The sequence below is a fragment of the Physeter macrocephalus genome, chromosome 19 (assembly GCF_002837175.3).
Source record: "Physeter macrocephalus isolate SW-GA chromosome 19, ASM283717v5, whole genome shotgun sequence".
NCBI classification, from domain to species: Eukaryota; Metazoa; Chordata; class Mammalia; order Artiodactyla; family Physeteridae; genus Physeter; species Physeter macrocephalus.
The window spans coordinates 81,055,953-81,079,271 of NC_041232.1; the positions used below are offsets into that span (position 1 = coordinate 81,055,953).

General features: G+C 40.4%; 1 protein-coding gene across 8 annotated transcripts in view; it reads right to left on the minus strand.

Moving 5' to 3' along the window:
- The window catches only part of RTTN (rotatin), a 181,620-nt gene extending 158,801 nt beyond the window's left edge, over positions 1-22,819 (minus strand). For 6 of the 8 annotated variants that reach the window (XM_028480194.2, XM_028480196.2, XM_028480195.2 and 3 more), the window contains exons 1-10: positions 22,748-22,819; positions 22,222-22,409; positions 21,182-21,359; positions 19,419-19,508; positions 17,244-17,337; positions 15,772-15,886; positions 14,661-14,811; positions 11,426-11,591; positions 8,957-9,138; positions 6,599-6,714 (exon numbers count right to left, since the gene is read on the minus strand). In XM_028480194.2, coding sequence (XP_028335995.1) covers positions 6,599-6,714; positions 8,957-9,138; positions 11,426-11,591; positions 14,661-14,811; positions 15,772-15,886; positions 17,244-17,337; positions 19,419-19,508; positions 21,182-21,359; positions 22,222-22,409; positions 22,748-22,778 — 1,311 coding nt within the window. In that variant the 5' untranslated portion in view covers positions 22,779-22,819. Of the gene's footprint in view, positions 1-6,598; positions 6,715-8,674; positions 8,727-8,956; positions 9,139-11,425; positions 11,592-14,660; positions 14,812-15,771; positions 15,887-17,243; positions 17,338-19,418; positions 19,509-21,181; positions 21,360-22,221; positions 22,410-22,747 lie in introns of those variants that run through there. The other 2 variants (XM_024133947.3, XM_028480198.2) reach the window with 2 other exon arrangements.
- Positions 22,820-23,319: the final 500 nt, after the last annotated feature.

Consider the following 23,319-nt stretch of genomic DNA (forward strand, 5'->3'; position numbering starts at 1 on the left):
GTGCTCCGCAACGGTAGAGGCCACAACAGTGAGAGGCCCGCGTACTACAAAAAAAAAAAAAAAAAAAAAAAAAAAAGAAAGAAATAAATAGAGACACAGATGTAGAGAACCATCGTATGGACACCAAGGGGGGAAGTGGCGGGGTGGGGGGGTGTGAACTGGGAGATTGGGATTGACATGTATACACTGATGTGTATAAAATTGATGACTAATAAGGACCTGCTGTATAAAAAAATACATAAAATAAAATTCAAAAAAAAACTAGTGTAGTGAAATATGAACAAAAATGTATGAAATATAAATAATGAATAATTCAGAACAAAAAAATTAGATAAATTAGGTAATTTTCTATTGATGAAATGCATAATAGAGAGTAAAGACCCAACATGAATGAGTCATTGTGGTCTGAATAACATAAATATCAAGCAAAACCTGAAGTTGGATTTAAAGGTTTTAACTCAGTCTTTTTTTTTTTTTTTTGGTGGTACGCGGGCCTCTCGCTGCCGTGGCCTCTCCCATTGCGGAGCACAGGCTTCGGACGCGCGGGCTCAGCGGCCATGGCTCACGGGCCCAGCCGCTCCGCGGCATGTGGGATCTTCCCGGAACAGGGCACGAACCCATGTGCCCTGCATCGGCAGGCGGATTCTCAACCACTGTGCCACCAGGGAAGCCCTGTGTCTCTATTTCTGCCCTGCAAATCGGATCATCTGTACCATTTTTCTAGGTTCTACATATATGTGCTAACATATGCGGCATGTGGGATCTTCCCGGACCGGGGCACGAACCCGTGTCCCCTGCATTGGCAGGCGGACTCTCAACCACTGCGCCACCAGGGAAGCCCTTAACTCAGTCTTTTTTACCTTAATTAATAAATTAAACAGATATAAACTTTGAACATTTCAAAGACTACAACTCCTCGAGTTTCCAAGGAACACTGACTAAAACTAGCCATTTACTTAATCGCAAAAAATGGTCAATGTATACTTAAGACTATGTTCTTTGTTCTATGTTCTTGAGCCCACGGAAATAAAACTAAAAGTTAAAAATTTCAACCAAACGTAGGGCCACCCTTACAAAATTAAAATAGGAAATTTTAATAGCACTTATATTAATAACCACTGGTCTAGAGAAAACAAATTAGAAACACAGTGACAGTCTTATTACATGGACAGGCAATTCTTCTACCCAATGCTTCTCCATTAAAATACTTTTCTACATCTACAAACAACATATCTCTATTATTCAAGACTAACTTTGACAATTTGCAATTTAAATCAATGAACATATTTAAGACCTCAGTATTGCAAGGCTTTTTGTAAAAATCTATTTACTTGTGAAATTGTTTCAAATAACCTTGCTAATTCTAATGATGAATTGACGTACTTCTCAAAATAGTATAAAAAGGAAATATTAAATACTATAAGAATCAGTCTTGCAGCTTTTACTATTTCCAACACTTCTTCCTAGCCAAAAAAAAAAAAAAGAAAGTGTTTTGTTTTTAATGTTTTAAGAAAAGAAAGGATTTTAAAACAATACTATCTGGTCCACAGTTTTAATTTGCTGGGCTAAAGATATTTAAACAACTGTAAAGTAGTTGATGCAGAAAAAAAAAAAAGAGCCAGTTTTCAGAGGATAGTCAAAGCTTTAACAAAATTACAGACTTAAAATATCAGATGAGCAAAATATTCTAAATATTCCCAATAAAACAGAACTTATAGTGCAAACAAAACACAATTTCTCCACTATCTGCACAATATAAAACAGGTTTTGGATTCTGTAAAGCATCTGAAATAAGTGACTTTCCCCCATATGCTCCAAGCCTCACACTCCCCACTCCCCTTCTACAAGGCAGCCAATTACTGTTCCGCATGCAAGTCTCGCCAGGCACTTCTATGTTTAAGAGCAAGCTCATCCTGCCTTCAGAATGACAGCCAAACTACTCAGCAGCACGTCAAAAGCCTTCTGTGAGCAGACCCCACCTGAACCCTCCAGCCTCTCTCCCACCACATCCACCTCACATTTTATGCTCTGGTTGCTTGCACTCCTCCCAAGAGCCCTACCCTTGACCACCGATCAGCACTATTCCTTCCTCCCCATCATTCTCTTCCCCTCTGCCAGACAAAAAGCGCTACCTTTACTTTCTTAGCCAAATCGTATTCGTAATTTAAACTCAGCTCAGTCACGATTTACAAAAAGCCCTCCCTGAGATTCTCGACTGGGAGTGTTTTCAAAGCACCCTTGGCATATGAGAAGATACTCAACATTACTAGTCAGAGAAATGCAAATCAGAACAACAGTGAGATATCACCTCACACCTATCAGAATGGCTATCAACAAAAACACTAATACAAATGTTGACAAGGATGTGGAGAAAAGGGATCCCCTGTACACTGTTGGTGGGAATGTAAATCGATGCAGCCACCACAGAAAAAAGCAGGGGATTCCTCAAAAAACTAAAAAGAGAATTACTGTATAATCCAACAATTCCACTCCTGGGTTTATATCCAAAAAAAATGAAAACACCAATTCAAAGAGACGTGCCCCCCAATGTTTAGAGCAACTCTATTTACAACAGCCAAGATATGGAAACAACCTAAGTGACCACTGACAGATGAATGGATAAAGAAGATGTGGCACATACACACACACACACATATACATACAATGGAATATTAATCAGCCATAAAAAAGAATGAAATCTTGCCAATTGTGACAACACAGATGGACCCAGAAAGTATTATGCTAAGTGAAATAAGGCAGATAGAGAAAGACAAAAACCGTATGATTTCACTTATATTTGGAATCTAAAAAACAAATGAACAAACTTAACAAAACAGAAACAGACTCATAGACACAGAGAACGAACCGGTAGCTGCCAGAGGGGAAGGAGGGGGGGAATGAGTGAAATAGGTGAGAGAGATTAAGAGGTACAAACTGCAAATTTCAAAATAAATGAGTCATGGGGATGAAATGTACAGCATGGGGAATACAGTCAATTTTTTATCTCTCTCCCACAAGAGTGCAAAGATTTGCTGCTTATTCATCTTGCACCCCCAGGGCCCAGGGTCGACTAAAAAATTATTCACAACCTAAAAGTTGAGAGTTATGTTTTATTCAGCAGAAATTTTAGGACTTCAAGCCCGGGAGGCCGTATCTCAGGTAACCCTGAGAGAACTGCTCCGTGGAGGCGAGGTGGGGAGCCAGGACACATGGGAGTTTTGTAACAAAGGGCAGGGAGTCTGAATGTCAAAAGATTACTGTTAATTAAAGAAAGCCAGATATCTCAAGTTAAGGAATTTAGCGCTTTTCTGTGTACGGGAAGATGCAAGAGTCTGGGCTCACTGAAATCATTGCAGTCTGATGGCTGCTAGACGGCAGGTATTCGTTTCCTTCCTGAGTTCCCTCAGGGCTCACCAGCTCACCAGCGGAGGTGGCTGCAATCGCTGATGACTGTGACATCCTTTACTTACTGATACGGCAGGCAGTATTCCGTTTATCACTAGCACATAATAAGCAATCAAAGACTGTTTGGTGAACTAAAATACCTGTCTCTGGACTGGCGGCACTAGCAGGAAAAGCATATGCTAATGAGAGAGCCCACTCAGCCAATGACAAATTCACAGCCTGGTTCAATTACCCTTCTTGAGCCCTTACTGGATACCAAGCCCTTCTCTCTAGAAACTTTCATAATCCTCTCAGCTTCACCAGAACTTCAACCAGCAATTCTTCTAACATGCCTGGAAGTCTAAGTTACCAACTCACAGCAGGTCAGATGGGAATTTAGAAGGAATGAGTCATAAAGGAGAAAAAGACTGCTTTTCGTGACATTGAATGACAGCAGTGAACAGAAAGAAGAAAGGCAAAAAAGAAACAGACAACAGCCCCAAGAGTCTGGGGTTATCTGGCATGAGGAAAAGAGCCTTACTCCCGTGAACCTAACTTACCATGTGAATAAGGAAAAAACAAACTTAATTTCATAGGTAGGCAAAAAAGGGATGACATACTTCAGGTCATCCTAACTTTTACAAGTGCTTACCAAAAAAATTTTTTATTTTAACAAAATATAATTTCAGTGAAAATATTTTTTTTATTTACTTCGAGTGAAATAAAAACATTCAATTTATGGAGAAAAAACTTCTTTGACTATGCTTACATAAACTGAATTATGGAATTCCAGACATGAATGCTATTAGCACTATTTGGAAAGATCTAGAGAATTGATTACATATCTACAGGCATTTAATTACTGAATTGGTCAACATTTATTACTTTGTTCCTTTAATGACACGACAAAAATATGCTTCTGCCTTCTGTGTAAACCTCACAAAAGTAGGGACATTAAGGAATTCTACTTATTTGTCTGCTTCTATTAATATATAGCCCAAAGGGATGAGATTTTTCCTAGGAAGCATTTATTCTTTTAAATAAGTCAAATATAATTTCCAGCAGTACTATTTAACATTTCTAACATACCAATTGGCACTTGCACAACAGATTTAACCTTTAAAGTAAAAATAATTCATTGAATCATAAAAGATCAGCAGCCAAAAGTTAAAAATGAATGACTAACTTTTACAGATAAATGTTCTGGCCAAGAAACGAGCTATTTTAAGAAGCAACTGATAAAACATTCTTCACACTTCTCAAGGAAAACTCATTTGTTGAAAACCTTCAATATGTGAAAAATCTTCTAAAAGTACTACAGAATAATGTGATAACCTTAACGACTAACGAAAAACTAAGATAAGAACTATTATCCCTATTTTATAAATAAATTGTAGGACTTGAAACAATGTATTACACCTACTGTAAAATGTTTCAGTTGCGTTTCTTTTCATAAGATTTGTGTAGATAAAAAAAAATTGGGGGACGGCTTCTCTGGTGGCACAGGGGTTAAGAATTCACCTGCCAATGCAGGGGACATGGGTTCAAGCCCTGGTCCGGGAAGATCCCACATGCCGGCCCGTGCTCTGCAACAAGAGAAGCCACCGCAAAGAGAAGCCTGCACACCGCAACGAAGAGTAGCCCCCGCCCGCCACAACTAGAGAAAGCCCGTGCACAGCAATGAAGACCCAACGCAGCCAAAAACAAATTAATTAATTTTTTAAAATGCACATTACTCATTTCACATAATTTTTGTTAGCAATTATGTCTATCAATATGTTTACTGAGTGAATAAATACACAATGAAGCACTCGCAGCCTGTAAAAAAGAATGAAGATCTCCACATATGAACGTGGAATAATCTCCATGCCTACATTTACATCGATCCATCTATCCAGGATGCATTCTTTTCTCTTCCAGTTTTATTGACATATAGTTGACATATAGCACTGTATAAGTTTAAAGTGCAGAGCTTAATGATTTGACTTACATACATCATGAAATGATGACCACGTTAAGTCTGGTGAACATCCGTTATCTCATATAGAAACAGAATTAGAGAAATAGAAAAAAAGTTTCCTTTCCTTGTGATGAGACCCTCAGGATTTACTCTCTTAGCAACTTTCATACGTAACACACAGCAGTTGTGCATTACATCCTAGTACTTATTCATCTTAAAACTGGAAATCTGTACCTTTGATCACCTTCATTCAATTCCCCCTCTCCCCACGTCCCACCTCTGTTAATCACAAATCTGATCTTTTTTTCCCTCTGAGTTCGTTTCTTTGCTTGTTTTTGAAGAATAACTGACTTACACAACATAGTGATTCAATATTTCTATACATAATGGTCACAACAATAAGTATAATTACTATACAGGATTTACTCTTACGTTGTAAAAACAAGGTATGAAACTGTATATGATATACCACATTTGTGACAGAGGGAATAAGAATCTACATACTTATTTTCTTACATTTGCAAAAGGTAAAATAAAAATGGAAAAAATAAACTAGAAAACAGGATGGCAGGGAGACATCCCTGAGTTACATTTTTATGAAGAGAAAACAATTCCCAAAAATGAAAACAAATTGAAACAAAAATCTAACTGTATACTGAATTGGTAACAGAGAAAATAATTCTTTTGAGTGACTTTAAGGCACAGAATTTTGACTTTATATACTTAGTGAGATTTAGTCTAAGTCAAAAAGAACTGCAAGAAAATCCTGAACCTTATTAGTTATTGACCACAGTGATACTAATACTGCTACTGTGAAATTACTTACTTTATGCTGAAGGTTAAAACTAACAAGCAATGATGTTGATGTTGCTAAGAATCTATGAATGACAATAAAGTCCAAGCAAAGAAATACAAGTTTAAACTCAGAAGCAGCAGTCTGAATTCATGAGTTTTTTTTAAATACAGATTTCCTAGTTCTATTACTGAAGGGAAAGAATGATATCACTGTAACTACAAGCGGCCCTAATAGACTGTTTTTGGCCTTGATATACATTTCCCCCATTAAAAGTAACCAGAATCTCTGGAGAAATGGCCTATTCCAGACTATGCACAAAATAAGCCTGGGATCTAGTGTGTCTAAAACAAAGAAAGTTTTCAAAGACTAATGAGACAATGAAACCAGCTTAAAAGGGCCAAGATAAAATAAAATACTAATATTATTACCCACATCCCAAGGAAAACCTTGATTCTTACCATATCTATAGCAAAAAGACTACTGTCATCCCAGATATCTGTTGAAATCGCTTCACCAATAAGTACCATATCCTCTGCAAGCAATTCCAGAACTCTTATTATCATCTGTCTACTACCTAGGAATACAAACAGGAGAGAGAGAGAAGAAAAAAAAAGTTAATTCAAATAAAGCTGAATATCATATTGCTCAATCCTCTGGTTAGCTAATGCCCCCAAATTCCTATTTCTCTTTTTATTTTTATTTTTTGATGTTTTTAGAATTGTTTAAAAGAGGCGAACAGGGAAGTCACGATATACAATCACCATTAGACTTCTGTTTCGATCATAACGCTATTTAACTACAAAAAATAAAATGTGCTCATAAGTGGGAAAGATACTCAGGAAGAGTATAACAATAATCTAACTAAAAGCACTGTGAGATAGATTAAAATAACTTTTCAGATTCAGAGACCATCCATGTTACATGTAATAGGTGACAAAGCACAGGTTTAGTTGAGAAGATACAGTCTAATAAATTTCCCACTTAGGACTAGAAGGCTTAAGACTTGTCATGAATCAGTAGTTTCCTACACAGGAGTTGCCTGGGAAACCTACACTCACCTTAAACTCTAAAAACATTCTGGAGGAAACTGTGCTGTCAGAGCCACACCCACCTGAGCAATCTCCCTTCTCCACAGAGATAGAATAACAAAGGAATTCCATCACCCATAATTCTAAGCAAGGTGAACGTTCAATCAAGACTTTCCTGTCCCACATACCAAAGGTCAATTTCTAATGAATAAAAGTAAAACAAACCACCAGATCATAAGGGTCTAGATTAATTGTTTCCTGAGAACAGCTGGAGGAAATTCTCTTAGAAATCTCTTACAACACTGAACAAATGCAAATTATGCAATAATTTTCCACAAAAGGGCAAGAGAACACTTAGAAAATTTTATGTTCCATGATACAGCTCTATAATTATCAATCTGACTTTTTACAGCAAATTAAGAAAAGGTTAAATGCAAAATCATTAAATCTAAAACTGTTCTCCTCAGTACACCACGCAGACAAACATATACACTTGATGATGCCGAAGTTCAGACCTTCCTTCATGTCAACATTATTAGTACATGAATTAATATGCATTCCTCACTCCTGGCAGCAGAGTTCTTCAGTCAGTGAGAAGTTAAGGTATAGAGTTTTCTTCAGAATAAAACAAATTGTTAATGTTCCCAAATATACACCTACCTCCTGCCTTCTTCCCTATCACTTCCAAGCAGGCAAAAAATAGCCATAGGACTTAAAGAACCATCAGCATGGGATAGATTTTTTACTCAGCCAGTATAAACAAAAAAAGCAAAACCTGTTTATCTTGTATTTCTATTTTGACAAGTTTCTCAACTACTTAAAATGTATATATTTAGAGAATAAAAATCATTATTTATTCCAAACCTTGCTCTACCTTGCAAAATGCATGGACTTTGGGCTCAGAACCAGTAGTTCAAGCCTCTGTTCTTCACTGTTCGACTTTGGATAAGTTTCTAAAGCGCTCTACACCTCAGCTTCCTCATTGTACGACAGGGAGAAGAGCAGTGATTACCACTAAGGGATGTATGAAGTGGGTTGGCGTGAGGATGCACAGGACCACAGCCGGTAGCCGAGCACAGCAGGAACCCACCGCGCGGTACCCTGTCTGACGACTAGCCTCTGCTGGACACTGGCCACGCTGCTACGCTTCTTCTCGCTCCCCACTAAAATCACAACCGCGTCCCGGTGCACACTGCAGTGCATCTCTGCAAACGTACCCGGCACATCTGAGAGAAGATGTAACTCCAGAACGTTTGGGTTTTCTGAGTTTTGTTTTGTTTTTCAAGAAAAAGAAATTACTGCAAAAGTACAAATCCAGTGTTGGGTTTGTTATGGTTTTTAACATGTTTCATAGCTCAAGTAAAAATTGAGTAGGAGGAGTGAACAACTGAAAGCCACTCAAAAAATTTCTAAAGAGCAAAAGCCAAAGAGTTTTTTATTCTGGTCTATTCATGCCAGTCCATCTTCTCTAACTTACTCCAGTTGCATTGTTTTTTCAGTGCTTACCTTTAAAATAGCCACACACAAATGGAAGTCTGTGTAATAAAAGGCCAGAAATGGAAGGGGATACTCTATCTGAATAGTGCTCCATGGCATCCACGTTTAATTAAGAGATAATAAAGACCTTACTAAGTTCTTAGGAATCTGTACCCCAAAAGATAAGTAAATCCAGATTTTAAAGGTCCTAAGACAGATAGAAAGCAAAAATGAGAAAAATTAGAGTCCTAGAAAATAGACAAAACAAACACAAAGTATACTAAAGGAACTCTGACTTCAAGGACAACCAACCTGTTCTTAAGAGAGGAACGGCAGACTCCAGGATGGAGACGCAGAGCTGGGGCAGGCTCAGCTGCTGGAACCGCAGCTCTAGCGTGTCCTCAGCCTCCAGCTCTGGCAGGTCCAGGTGCACCATGTCCAAAGGGGAAGGGATGGAGACCCTTGAGTTAACATGAGCGTGACTACTACTTCCACTGTAAAGTAGACAAGGATAATAATAATAAACCTTGAGTATGGAAACAGCCCACAAACAGATTTACTGCATAGCTGCTGCCTGGCATATTAGGAGACTCATACCGTGCACAATTATATTGCTCCATGAAACAATTCTGGTCAGATTTACAGAAACCTTGACAAATTTATGAGATTAAATTCCATAAAGATGGCTCAAAATTGTAAGTGAAACCAAGAATGCTTTTTTTATATGCTGCTTTTCAAACTGATGTTCTCCAAACATGTCAACATTCCTATAGCAGCAATCAACAAGAACACTGATAACCCATCCATTTCTAAAGGAAAGCAAACAGATTCATAGCAAAGTTCTTCCGTAACTTATAAAGGCAAAACTAAATAGTTCGTATGGTTTCCTAGATTTTCTGTGATTTTCACCAAATGTTCTAAGTAAGCCAATGTTAGCAACTGAAGAATGCTAGAAAATGCCAGAAAAACATGATGAGAAATGGATTACTTTATTTAGTACAGTGAACATCATATGATTTTGAAAATGTACCCCAAAATGGAACATTCCTTCTTGGCTTACTTTATAAAAAAAATTTTACCTTGGGTGTAAAGCAGTGGGGTAGGGATAAAGTGCTATAGAAAGGCTTGAACTTCCCATTTACAAAGCACCTCAAAATGTTGACTTTTGATGTTATCCACAACTGAAGCTGAATCACAGAGATGCACTAACACTACTGAACATGTAAAACTCCCAAATTTTAATACATTTTGTCATTTCTTCAATTCCAATATACCAAGCATCCCAAAATATGGAAATGAGCTGGGCTTCTCTGAAACTCTGAAAGGGCCAGGAGGACGTTCACTCAGGAGTGAAAACCTACAAGCACATAGCACACTAGATATAGCTCAGAGGAGAAGAAGGTAAAGAGAAAAGCACCCCTGGCCAACAGCAGCTGCCCTGCCAGGAGGAGGAGCACAGGCTCTGGGACCACGCTGGCCAAACCCCCGCCCTGCTCTTCACCGACTGTATATACCAGGCTTTGGCTCCCAGCCTCTCCGAACCTCAGGCTTTTCTAGAAAATGATAATAATAATACCAATTCTATTATAGGACTGTTATGAGGACCACCACAGGAGGCAAAGCACGTGAAGCACCTGACGTAACACCAAACACACAGCAAGACTGAGTCAGTGTTAGCCTGGAGCAGCAGCCATGTCACAAGAAAAAAATCAAGCCAACAGACAGGTGCTGGTCTCACAGACAGGTGCTGGTCATTCTGCATTTAGCAGAATGACACTAAAGAAAAGACTTAAAAAGAGCTTTTTAAGAGCTTCTCTGGTGGCGCAGCGGTTAAGAATCCGCCTGCCAACGCAGGGGAAATGGGTTCCAGCTCTGGTCCCGGAAGATCCTACATGCCGCGGAGCAACGAACCCGTGCACAACTACTGAGCCTGCACGCCACAACTACTGAGTCTGTGTCCCACAACTACTGAAGCCCACGCACCTAGAGCCCGTGCTCCAGAACAAGAGAAGCCACCGCAACAAGAAGCCCGCACACTGCAACAAAAAGTAGCCCCTGCTCGCTACAACTAGAGAAAGCCCACACACAGCAACGAAGACCCAACACCAAAAATAAATAAAAATAAAATAAATAAATTTTTTTAAAAAGAGGTTTTAAGATGCTTGTAGCCTAATGAGGTAACACACAAATGCCATGCCAATGCCTTTAAGAAAACTACATATATAGATATCTTTCTTTACACCAACAAACAAAATACCCTAACTGTGCACCTTGAAGGGGGCTGTTTTCTAGATTCTCCACTCATTCTCTTTAATAGTGAACACCAATGCACTTAAATTATGATCAAACTTACAAAAATGGGCTTAAAATGTTATCAGAAAGTATCTAGCATTTAAAACTATGCTGTTAAACTAGATCACACTCCATTTGTGGTGCTAAAAACAATTCAGTGGGTCAGAATCACCATTTTTTTGATGAAATAGAAAAGCACTGTGTAACACAGAATGAGAGAACAATTTTGTGAACATTTTGTTTCAGTGGACACACACAGATGCACACACACACGTACACAGAGTATATGTCTGTGTACTGAGTACCGAGTTGCAGTATAATACTTATTTCTTACTGGGGGTCATGGTCAAAAAAGTATGAAAGTCACTGGTTTAACACAAGGCCAATACCTGTGTTAATGTTTCAAAAGAAAAGACGAAAGAGCAAAACAACAATCTCCCTCTAAAACTGAAACACACACACAAGTTAACCTGGCTTTCCTACAGTCACCTGGAAGACACGGCGTCCCAATCCTGGCCGTCTCCTCTGGGTCGCTGGCCTGTGCGTCCCACCACAGAAGGCCGAGGGCTGCTGCTTCCTGGAGAAGGATTCTGGGAATGATGAGTGACTCTTGCTTCATGACAATAAGACACAGAAGAATTTTGGGAAACTGTATCTGGGGGAAAATAAAAGAATAAAATTATTCCTTGGTAGAGACAGATTACTGATTATGTAGTTCTTGTCATTCTTCAGGAAAAAAAATTAACAAAATTAAGAGAGTAGAAATGCTTCTACGAGGTAAAAGTAAAAGTCAAACTTTTCTGCAATACTCCCTTAGCACATTTAGGTTCATGTCTAATTGACCTGATTACATGGAACCTTTTAGCCAACACTGTTCACTTACAACATCAGAGACCGAATCATGCACTCTCCCACTTAAAACCCTCCCAGAGACCCTACCTCAAGCCTTGTGCAAAAATTAACTCAAAATGGATCGACAACCTAAATATGAGTTAAAACCATAAAGCTCTTAGCGGAAAACATAGGGGTGGATCCTCATGACCTTGGATTTGGCAATGAATTTTTAGATATGACACCAAAAACACAAACAACCAAAGAAAACAGAGATAAATTGGACTTCAACAAAATTTAAAACTTTCATGCATCAAAGGACATTAGCAAGAAAGTAACAACCAGGACTTCCCTGGTGGCCCAGTGGTAAAGAATCTGACTTATAATGCAGGGGACGCAGGTTGGACCCCTAGTCCAGGAGCTAAGATCCCACATGCCGCGGGGCAACTAAGCCCACACGCCACGGCTTCTGAGCTCGCGCGCCTCAACTAGAGAGCCTGCGTGCCGCAAACTACAGAGCCCACGGGCCCTGGAGCCCACGCACCACTGCTAGAGAGAGAAAAACTGCACGCCACTGCTAGAGGAGAGAAAACCTGCATGCCACAACTAAAGAGAAGCCTGTGCGCCACAACAAAAGATCCCGCATGCCTCAACGAAGCTCCCGCATGCCGCGACGAAGACCCAACGCACCCAAAAATAAATAAAGTAAATAAATAATAAATAGGTCTTCAAAAAAAGAAAGAAAGTAACAACCTACAGAATGGGAGAAAATATCTGCAAATCATACACCTGATAAGGATTTAGTATCCAGGATATAAAAATAACTCCCAAAACTCAACAGTGAAAAACAAGAAGTCAACCATCCCAATTTAACAACGGGCAAAAAACTTTAATAGACATTTCTCCAAAGATATACGAATGGCCAGTAAACATATGAAAAGTCACTAGAGTCACTAGTCATTAGGGAAATGCAAATCAAAATCACAACGAGATACCACCTCACACCTACTAGGAGGATTACAGTTAACAAAAAAGAAAGAAAGAAAAAGAAACAAGTTTTGGTGAGGCTGTGGCGAAACTGGAAGAAGCCTCATACGCTGCTGGTGGGAATGTCAAAGGGCCCAGCCACCGTGGGACACGTTTGGCGGTCCCTCAGAAAGCCAAACGTAGAATCAACGTATGGCCCACTGGTTCTGTTCTGGTATACACCCAAAGAGTCGAAAGCAGAGGCTCGAACGGATATGCCAGCGTTCACCGCAGCATCACTCGTAACAGTCAAAACGTGGGAACAAGCCCCACGTCCACCAACAGATGAATACATAAATACAATGTGGTGTGTACATACAGTGGAATGTCATTCGGCCGTAAAAATGAAGTTCTGACACGTGCTACCACATAGGTGAACTTTGAAAACATTATGCTAAGTGAGATAAGCCAGATGAATACTGTACAATCCGCTCTCTGTCTAGGGACCTAGATAGAAAATAGACGAGAGATTCCCGGGGGCTGCAGAGGGAAGGGGAAATGGGGAGAGCTGCTTAATGGTTACAGAGCTTCCACTTAGGATGATGACAAAGGTTTGGAAACAGACGGTGGTGAGGGTCGCACAATCCTGGGAATATACTGATCAAATCCTTACAAAGGTCTGCCAGTGCCACTGCACCCTGGCCGTGGGCCACCGCTCTGACCTCACCCCACTCCCCTCTCTGTACCCCCAGCCCGCTTACTACGCCCCACTCACACCAGCCTGCTTGGCGCTCCTCAAGCGTGCGGCCCTCAGGGCTGAGGCCTCTGACCTCCCTGGAGCAGCCTTCCTGCCGCTCTTCAAGCGGAGGCTCCCTCTCACCCCTCAGCTTGCCTCCCGTCAGACACCTTCCCTGACCACCCTGGCCGAGAAAGCCACATCCCCCGTCACATTCTGTCACGTCACCCTTCTTATTCCCTCTGAGCACTTCATACCTAAAAACGTGTTTGTTTACTACCTGTCCCAACCTTCTACAATACGAGCTCATAAAGGCAGGGACCTTATCGGTTTTGTTCAGTGTTATACCCCTTAGAGTATCAGTTGGCACAGAGTAGGTGATAAATAAATATTCATTTAATACGCGAGTAAGTCTTCTGATTTATCCACTATTTTTACCCACATTATAATTCCTTTTCTGATGAAATATGGGGTACCCACAAGCTCTCAAGAATGTTCATGAGGAAACCCCATGCCCCCTGAGGTCTATAATAAAGCTAACATAAAGGATAAATATTCAAGTAGCACAGGATCAGTGAAACTCGCAACAAAATAGGGCTTAACTACGAAGCATGCTGACAAATCACTGTAATTTAATATTCGACTTTCAATACATATTGTATCATATAAGTGCACAGAAATCCTAAATTGTAAATGCTAGTTTGACAAGGCCAGCCTAGTACTCTATTTGGCCATTAGGTGGTGCTTTTTCCCTGAAAAGTCTGGCACTGCTATCATATAATATCTGCCTACATCACAAGTTGCATAGAAATAGTTTTCATAAAATACAAATAGGTATTTTTCAAACCGAACAATTTCTTCACACAACATATAACGTGCTAAAATGCCCGAAGTCCCACACGAATAGCTGGACTCAGAATCCTGGTCCTTAGGCTCCCCAAAACACTCAGCATACGTGGGAGAAACACACCTTGCAAATGTCACCTATCAGAAAAAAGGAGAATGGGACCAGGAGTGCTTCTGTCATTCACACAGTTTGCTTTCAAAGATTATAATTTGATTACATTCAGGAGTGGGGGATTTATGTTGTGAAAATGTATACACAATGACCCTGACAGTAAATGTAATGGGGAGTTCTTGGAAGAATCTACAAATACCACCAGTGACCAAGGAACGTATAAACATAAATACCTTGTTTACTAGAGAAAAAACTTGGATCTCGGTGAAAGTTAAGTCTGTTTCTTAAATACGTGCACAGCTGCTGCAAGCAGGACACTGACTGCAACGCCAGGCGATGTTTTCCATCTCCTCCAAAGGCCAGTTTCAACAGAGATAAAAGGCTCTGAAATAAAGAAGAGCGATGAAAATGATCGAGGGAACAAAGTGCTCGACTTTCAAAGAAGGATGTGGAGCTTAAGTGAGGTTAAATGAACAGACAAAGGAATTAGGATAAGGTGCAAATATTTATAAAACATAAGAAACAGAAACAGGCAAAAATGACTTGGCATAATGCAGGAAGATAGGTCAAAGTAAGATAAAATTTAAATACAACAGTCAGCCTTTCTCATATCTGAACTGTTAGTTGAGTATCTATCGTGAAGAACACAGCAATTATTCTCCATTCAGGACATTAAGTTACACAGTACTTTTTAAAAACCACAAGAAGCCTCTTACATCTCAAACAGCTAAATCATTTTGCATGTTTTGATAATTTACAGCTTTCCCTCTGCTATCACTCACAGCTGGGACAGTATGAAGTAATAGCTGCCACTCACTGGCACCCATCTCAGCCCCGTGATTGCGGAGCAAGGGTACCAAGCCTTACCAGATGCCGTGGATACACCACAATCCCAGCCAGGGATCCCAGTCTCTCTACTATACACGTATGCAATAAACTGCACTGCAAAGAATCCACCTACATTGCTCACCTCTGCCATATTTCCACAGCATCCAGCAACGTGCCTTAAACACCTAGATACCCAAAGTGATGCAATTCTAACTATTAAGACTGGTCACTGCTGCCCAACCTCAGTTTCCCAGGTCTAGTCTCCCCAAGTGATCCATAAATGGTAAGTTCAAGGTCATCAAACTGGACTGCATGTGTCAAACGAGACTACTTCCTATCCGGAGAACAACCACTATCTAAGTAAGTTAGAGAGTAAGTGGTCTAAATAACCAAATGCTTCATTATTTAAATGTGGTAGTGCAAATTTCTTTCCCAGGTACTCCTACTTTGCAAAATGTGTTTCACTGCAAAAACTTCCCTGTTTCAAAATCTAAAACTATTACAGCGGAAACGCACCTGAACAATTTTTGGCCTTTGAAGGAAAATCTCAGCAGGAAAATCTTGCATGATAACATCTTTCAACAGTTCACAGGTGTTCCAGATTAAAGTGTGGCTACTACTCCTTAAAGAGCTACAAAATATACAAAATACAGTATTATTTATTTTTAAAAAGAATTTACCAATACCAGATTCTAAGTAACCTATTCACAATCCTTCAGGTCTCAGCCAAGACACCTTGCCCTGGGAAGCCTTCCCAAATCTCCTCCCTAATCAATGAACAACCCTGGGGTAGGTGTGTTCTTTCACGTGCCCATAACCTGTGCTACGGTAACTGCCTGTTGACTTCGTAGCCCCACTAGACCCTCCTCAAGAGCAGGGACTACCCAGTATCCACCACTGTATACCCAAAGACTATCACAATGCCACGAAATGAGATCAATGAAATCTGCTAAATGAATCAGGAAATAAGACAGAGGAGATCATAGTAAATACAGAGTTAAATTCCAGGAATTAGATTCCTTACTGCTCTTCCCTACTCGAGGGGAAGGAAGCTGGTAATCCTCTCTTATCTCACGGAGAGCACACCTCTCAACTTCTCTGACAATATGTGCCCTCCTAGGGACGTCACAGTCATTCACCTCTCACCCCAAGAAACCAAACCTGCTCTCAGCCCAGCTCCAGTCCACCCACAGTTCACCACCCCCAGGCACCCACTAGAGACCATACCTCCTCCTTAGCGACCGACTCAGAAGTGACAGATCAACACCACCCCTGCCCCATCCCCGTGTGCACGCTACCTCTTCCATATGTTATCCAAGAGAATTTACTGATGCTCACCAGTAAAAAGGGCCATCATCCAAAGTCATTTAACAGCATCCCCCTGTATTGGGCCCTAACTCTAGAAGTTGGTCTTTATTTTTCAGATTCTCACCAGAAAAAGGCAGACAACTCATTTGATGTGGCATTCGCTGAAATTACGTTTCAGCAAAAAGTGAAACTAGACATTAAAACAGTCTCCAAACTTCTAGATGTTGGCTACCTACTTTTGGGGGTGATGACCAGGTAAAATCCAATACATCAGATCAGATCAGTCGTCCCCAACCTGCTCCTGACAGAGTCCATGTTTTGAAATATACTGTCTACTAGAAAGACTGCATTTATGTTTAATTTCTCCATTTTTATTCACCAAGGGCCTAAGCAATGGCCAGGCAATCTGGTTGATAAGAGATGACTCATATCACCAAGGAGCGCACAGGATTCTCAGCACAGAAAAGAAACTTGATGTGAAGCCTGATTAAAGGCAAACAGGAACTTTCTGGCTTGTTTCCTGAACTACTGAAAACCATTCATATATTCCCACTGCTACCTATCACAGCCGCTCAGGATCTTTTCTCCTGAGGAAAATGTACAGTAATAACTCTCAGACTTCACGGTTATACATATCAATACCAAAAGCCAAAACACCTGAAATACATCAGGTACCGTACCTTTCATTAGAGGAGAGAACATGCCTATCAGCTGTGGTCAGGGGGAGCCAAGGGAAGGTAGAAAACTTCAAACACTTCGCTGTCGGATTTGCTGCTAATGGAAGAGCAAAACTTAAGGCATCAAAGGAGACAATGCTGACAGACTCACAATGTTCAGAATAAGGCTTCGCCTTTAAAACAAGTCCTCAAATCAAGTCACAGCTTACAGTACCCTAAAATATACCAAAAAGATCAGCTGCAAATTTGTTCCCTCACAGAATAAATAACAGAGCTCTCTTTTCATAATTTAAACAGAACTCATATATTATTATTAGAAGGGTATTAAACACAAACCAATATTGAATGACATTTAGAGCATCAATTAAATTTTCTACTTCACCATGTGGCTAACCAGAACATAGACCATAAACAAAAAAGGAACTGGCATTTGGAGATCTCTAACTGTAGAAATGTAAAACGATATAAATGTAATCATATACTATATTTAATTAGTCATGTTCAAATATCCTAAATTGTGTTCGATATTTAAACCTCTTTGAAGATGAAGACCATAAGATTAAAGATCAAATATCAGTGCTCAGACAAGATTAAAAGAAATCTGAGAAACCAAATGCAATTTTATACTACCCTCCTTCAAATTATTTTTAAACACACAGTGTACAGGTTAAGGTGGCAACACATAAGCCCTTCCAAACGGCCAATAGTCTTTCTGCCAAATGCTCTGAAAAGAGAACGGAATTGTTAAATTCAGATAATAGTATTATTAAATTATCAAACATAGCAGTTGCTTCCTTCAAAAGTGCTAACATAAAAGCAGGGTTTACTTTCCAAGGGAAAAACAAGAGGTGGGTGGAGGAGAGGACAGGCTTATACTGCACACATAAAGATGTGTCCAGAATAAGCCACACCGTCAATCCACAAACTGCAACTCACATAAAAATATGCTACCATCTCAATCTTCCTGAATGTTTCAACCGCTTCACTCAAATACCCATGATTCCCAGCCCTGGAGACACTCCCTTCAGATGTCTCCCTTCAGATGTCTCTCGTTGTCACTCAATTAAGCCTCTCAGCCACAAACACAAAGAACTACCATGTCAAAACCAAAGCTCCCTATAAGCCTAACAAAACCTTTCCAGAAAGGAAAGGTAAAGTATTTTAACAGCTGAACAAGTTCTCTGCTCTTTCTTATGCTGTACTCAACCTGAGAGTTTCTACGAAATCGTTTTTATAACAGAGGGCTTCCAAACTGAGTTAAATTGGATGCTTGACGTCCGCAGATGTATCCTTGGAAGCAGCCTTTTCATTTCAACCATGCAGGCAGTAAGATGTGAAGTCCATGCTTACTTAACCATGCCCTAACTGTGTCACCTAGAACAAAGGTTTTATCCTTCCCAAGCCCCAGTGTTCTCATCAGTAAGATGGGGTTAACAACAATATCAGCCTCACCGGGACTCCATGAAGATTCATTCATTCATTCTAGAAACACACACTGAGTGCCTAACACACTTCTGCCACTGTTCCCCACACCCAACCAGGATAAAGCAGTACTCGCAGCTGTCATTACGTTTCTAATGAGGGAGACAAACAGGAAGTAAATGAATACATAATTTAATAAATACATATAGGAAGAAAACCAAATGCAGATAAAAATTGATCACTGGCTAGAGTCCTCGGGAAGGTCTCTTTGAGGAGGTGGCATATGACCGACCAGAGACCAGACACAAAAAGACCTGGATGAGATTCCCGAGAGAGGCTCTAAATCAGAACTCTTCAGTCAACTGAATGTTGGAGTAAAGATAAATGAGGAAACAAATTTGATCCTGAGCCTCTGGCTTGAGTCACTGGGTCGACAGTGCCGCTTAGCGAGCTGGAGAATTAATGAGGTGGCATGTACAGTGCACAGCTCAGCTCTTGACAAAGGCTCCCGGTCGATAAGCACCAAGTACCACGGCCACCGTTACCACTGCCTAGAGAGCTGGTCAAAGGCACTTAGAATAACATACAGTTTCACCATTTAGACTCTATATCCTAATCTAACTTGAGGGAACAAACATTCAGTTCGGTGCTTAAACATTTAAGTCTGACCACAATATGTCTTCACGACAATGAGGGAAAGTACATTAATTTCCAATTTCCCAGGTAGACAGGACCTACGTCCCTGTAGATACACACCCACAGGTCTCGGAGGCACTTCCATCTGCCGGAAAGTACTTTTGTCTTGAGGAAAATATCCCATTAAGATTTCAGGTTGCTGTGGCAATTCTGAAAAGAAAATATATATTACTGTGTTACTGATGCATTATTTGCTGAAAGTGAAAATTGCTCTTTTCAAATATAAATGGTTTATCTTAAGTTTCTGAATCGCTTTTAAAACTAGAAAAATAATCCAGTTATGGTTCTCTGAATAATCTGTCCTCCTAAAGAGGAAAAAAATGTGGATGCCGAGTCAATTTCGAATTGAGGGGTTTTTTTTCCTCTCTTTTACTGTTATGTAACTACAATTATTTCTTAGAATGAAAACATCCACAATGTACATAAAGAATCTGTTACAAGGTATTTATTCAAGAACTGTTCATCTCAGCTTCTCAGTCCATCTCTCTCCTCTCCCTTACTCTACATATTTCCTGATCACTTCAATTTTCATGTTTTTTAAGAAAAAGTTGTCAAAAGCAAGAGTCAGACACTATCTTTCAATAACTCTGACGATCCCCTATCATACATGATTACATATTCAGCACTTCAGTTGTGATGAGATTGAGACTGAAGAAAAGGCTAAAACTAAATTTTGTAATTTTCTGTTTGAAGTTTTCATGCCAGTAGTTCTAATGTTAATACAGAATACTAAAAATTAGCCCCAGACCATACCTCTAAACTCACCTGCAAGGAACTAGGTTGAAAATTCAGGATTTAAGATTCTACTTTATTCGTTATAGCTTAGACAGAAATTGTAAAATACACTGTTAAAAATCACAATCACACAAGAACTCAGTAAATGGCAGCTGCTATTGTTGTTCTTGTTAACAGCAGGACCGAGGGTCACAGCAGTGGCAGTACAGCACTGGCATAGAGAAGAATAGGGTCTGACAGATTACATGAGCAAAAACACAGTTTTTTATACTTTTACTACTCAATCATATAAATTTCAAGAGCATTGTCTTTCCTTCAAATCAATTTAAATGCTTTCCATGAGCAAGGCACTATACTGGACATCAAATAATAACAAGAACAACAAGTAACAGTAGCAGACAAGGATTCTGTGCGTAATATATGCCGGGCCCTATGCTGAGCACTGTCCAGACATTGCCCCACTTAATCCTCACAAAAATCCTATAAGATGTTCTTGCTTATTGTATCAATTTTTGGATGAGAAAACTAAAGCCTGGAGGGATTAAGTACCTTAGCCAAGGTCACCCAGCTAGTGGCAGAACTGGGACTTAAATCCATGGCTCTCTGACTCTGATTTTAGCCACTATACCATGTGTAGCTCATTTTGATTGGACCCCGTAACAAATCATGAGCAGGGCAGACATCCTCCGTATATGAAGAACACAGCCCCCAAATGCAAGTATAAAATATTTAAAACAACTTCTGGCACATAGGAATGAGTGCTCAATGAAAATCTGTTGTTATTGCTAAAAAAATAATCTGTCAAACTAGTCTCACAAAAAGAAAGTCACTCCATCTTTTAGGCCCCTTGACCAAAACAAAAACACACAAGCATCCTCCTCTCTGTAACATTAGAGGAGGGGAATTAAGATCAAATTCATGTAAGTTAACATAAGAAAAATAAGAGTTGTGGGGGGGGAGAGGAGGAGGACTGTTCGTTTTTTTAATCTAAGGTTCCTTTCCTTAGAATTAACCATTAGAACCAATATATTATATTTTAACAGATTGATTGACTGACTGATTTCATCAGAGTGATTCCAAAGAGTTACCAGTTTGCCGGGTTTGGTAAGATGCAGAATATACTTCAGGAACTTCTGAAGGAAGAATAAAAAGTCCATCCAGAATGCCATCAATTTCAGCCTGTAGATTCGGCTCCACATTAGAACGAAGTTTAGATAAGAATTCGACTGCACCAAGGTCAACCAAATGCTGGACTGCTGGGGGATACTGAAATAAGAAAAGGAGTGTCTTGACAGCAACTATAAATATCAAAATCTCTAGACTTTATCTTACAGCAATCAAAACATGACATTATTTTTGGTATACCAGATGTTCCTTTTTACAACATAACTTTTGCGGTGATACACGTAAGACGTAGATTTACAGAGACATACGTAAAACATTTAGTAACACTTACGAGAGAAAAGCCCAGACACTGAACACTAGAAATGCACACTATCCATTCCTACTTTTATTTATTAAATTGACTACTTATCTTCACTGACACTCACTGTATCCTCTTCTACCTCCAATCACTCAAAGGATGCCAAAGTAATAAGTATTCCCTACAACTGCATAGTGATTTACAGTTTGGAAAAGTTAAACCTGCCCACTTTGATATTTGACCCTGACAACTAACTACTCTCAAGACAGACTAAGAAACATAAATCTGAAAAACAGATATGGGAAAGACAATTTAACATACTTGTGCTGTTTAGTATCATGGTCTGTAACTTTATCTTTAAGTGTGTTCTCTTTTATACAAAGACATCTCATTTTAACATGTAAATAACAGAATCATAAGGGAAAACAGAATGACAAGTATTAACCTCCAAAGACGATCCCCCAAATCAGAACATACCTGAACTCAGAAACTGTGTTACTTCAGAACACAGCAGAGACAATGTGAGATTCAACATCACAAATAAGAGAAAAGGAGGATGGAGCATTATATACCCAAATGAATTAAAATTCAACATTCACAGCTGTTTTTTAAAAAATTTAATAATTTAAATTTTCAACAAATGCTACAATTAAATGACTACGAAATACTCACTTGTTTGATTATTTTATTTCAAAATGATCCTACCTTAACCAATCTGTTCAACAGACTCAGAACCTCTTCTTTCATTGGAACGGACGGGAAATTGAACCATTCCAGCAAATGGAGAAAGAGGAGCCTCTCCTGAACCAGATCAGCACAGCAGATTAAACTGTGCTCAATCTTGCAGAGAATATTCTTGAGAGCTCGTGCCCTGATCTCGGCCAGCTGATGACCTGTCAAAGAAGACAGCACAGAGCTATTTCCCGACTCCAAAGAGACGCCCACAGGGAATTTACCCTAAAACTTCATTATCTACGCTGGGGGCGGGAGCGGGGTGAAGAAGGAAATAAAGAAACCAGTTTTTTCCACACGCAGGACGCTGGTGCATTCACGACGCGAACTGCGGAGTTTAGAAAGTCCGAGGTGGGCCCCCGGGGGCTGCCCTGCCGAAGCCCGGACGAGACAGGAAGCCGTCGCGGGGTGGCCCAGCCTCGGAAACGTGACACAGCCATTCTCAGCAAGCGGCCACGACGGGTGGGCGACCCGGGCGAGGGGCAACTCAGACTGTTACCCAGTTTCCTGATGAGCCCCGTCAGGACCATCTCGTCCCGCTCAACCAGCCGCCGCCGGAGAATTAAACTGCCGCGCCACAGCGTCCGACCACAATTACTGTCCCCCTAGAAACCCGGCCGGTCCGAAAGCGAGTTCCTCAACGCCTGAGCGAAGGACCCAAAGAGTGAGAGGCATTCCGTGAGCTGTTCCGGTCCCCGCGGCAACAGAGAAGCTTACAGTCCCGCTATAGTGACTACTATGCAGTTCCTAGACAGCGTAAGAACTGGAAAGAATGAGGAGTCGGGCAGGGATAGAACGCGTTTTGGCCGCCGTGCACGTCGGGAGTTGTAGTCTTCGCCAGTTCGTGCTCTCCTCCCGGAATTCCGGACCCGCCACCGCTCCCGCCTGCCTGGGGTTCCGGCGTGCAAGCGCGGGCTGCGGCGCGGGCTGCAGAGGCTTGCGCAGAAGCCTAAGTCGGCCCTGCACCCTTCCTCTGCGAGGGGTTCGTTTATGACCCTGCCAGTCTGAATTCTCAGCTCTTGGAACTTTACAACTTAGAGTGCAGCGTTTTGTTAGGATGACCTACCCCGT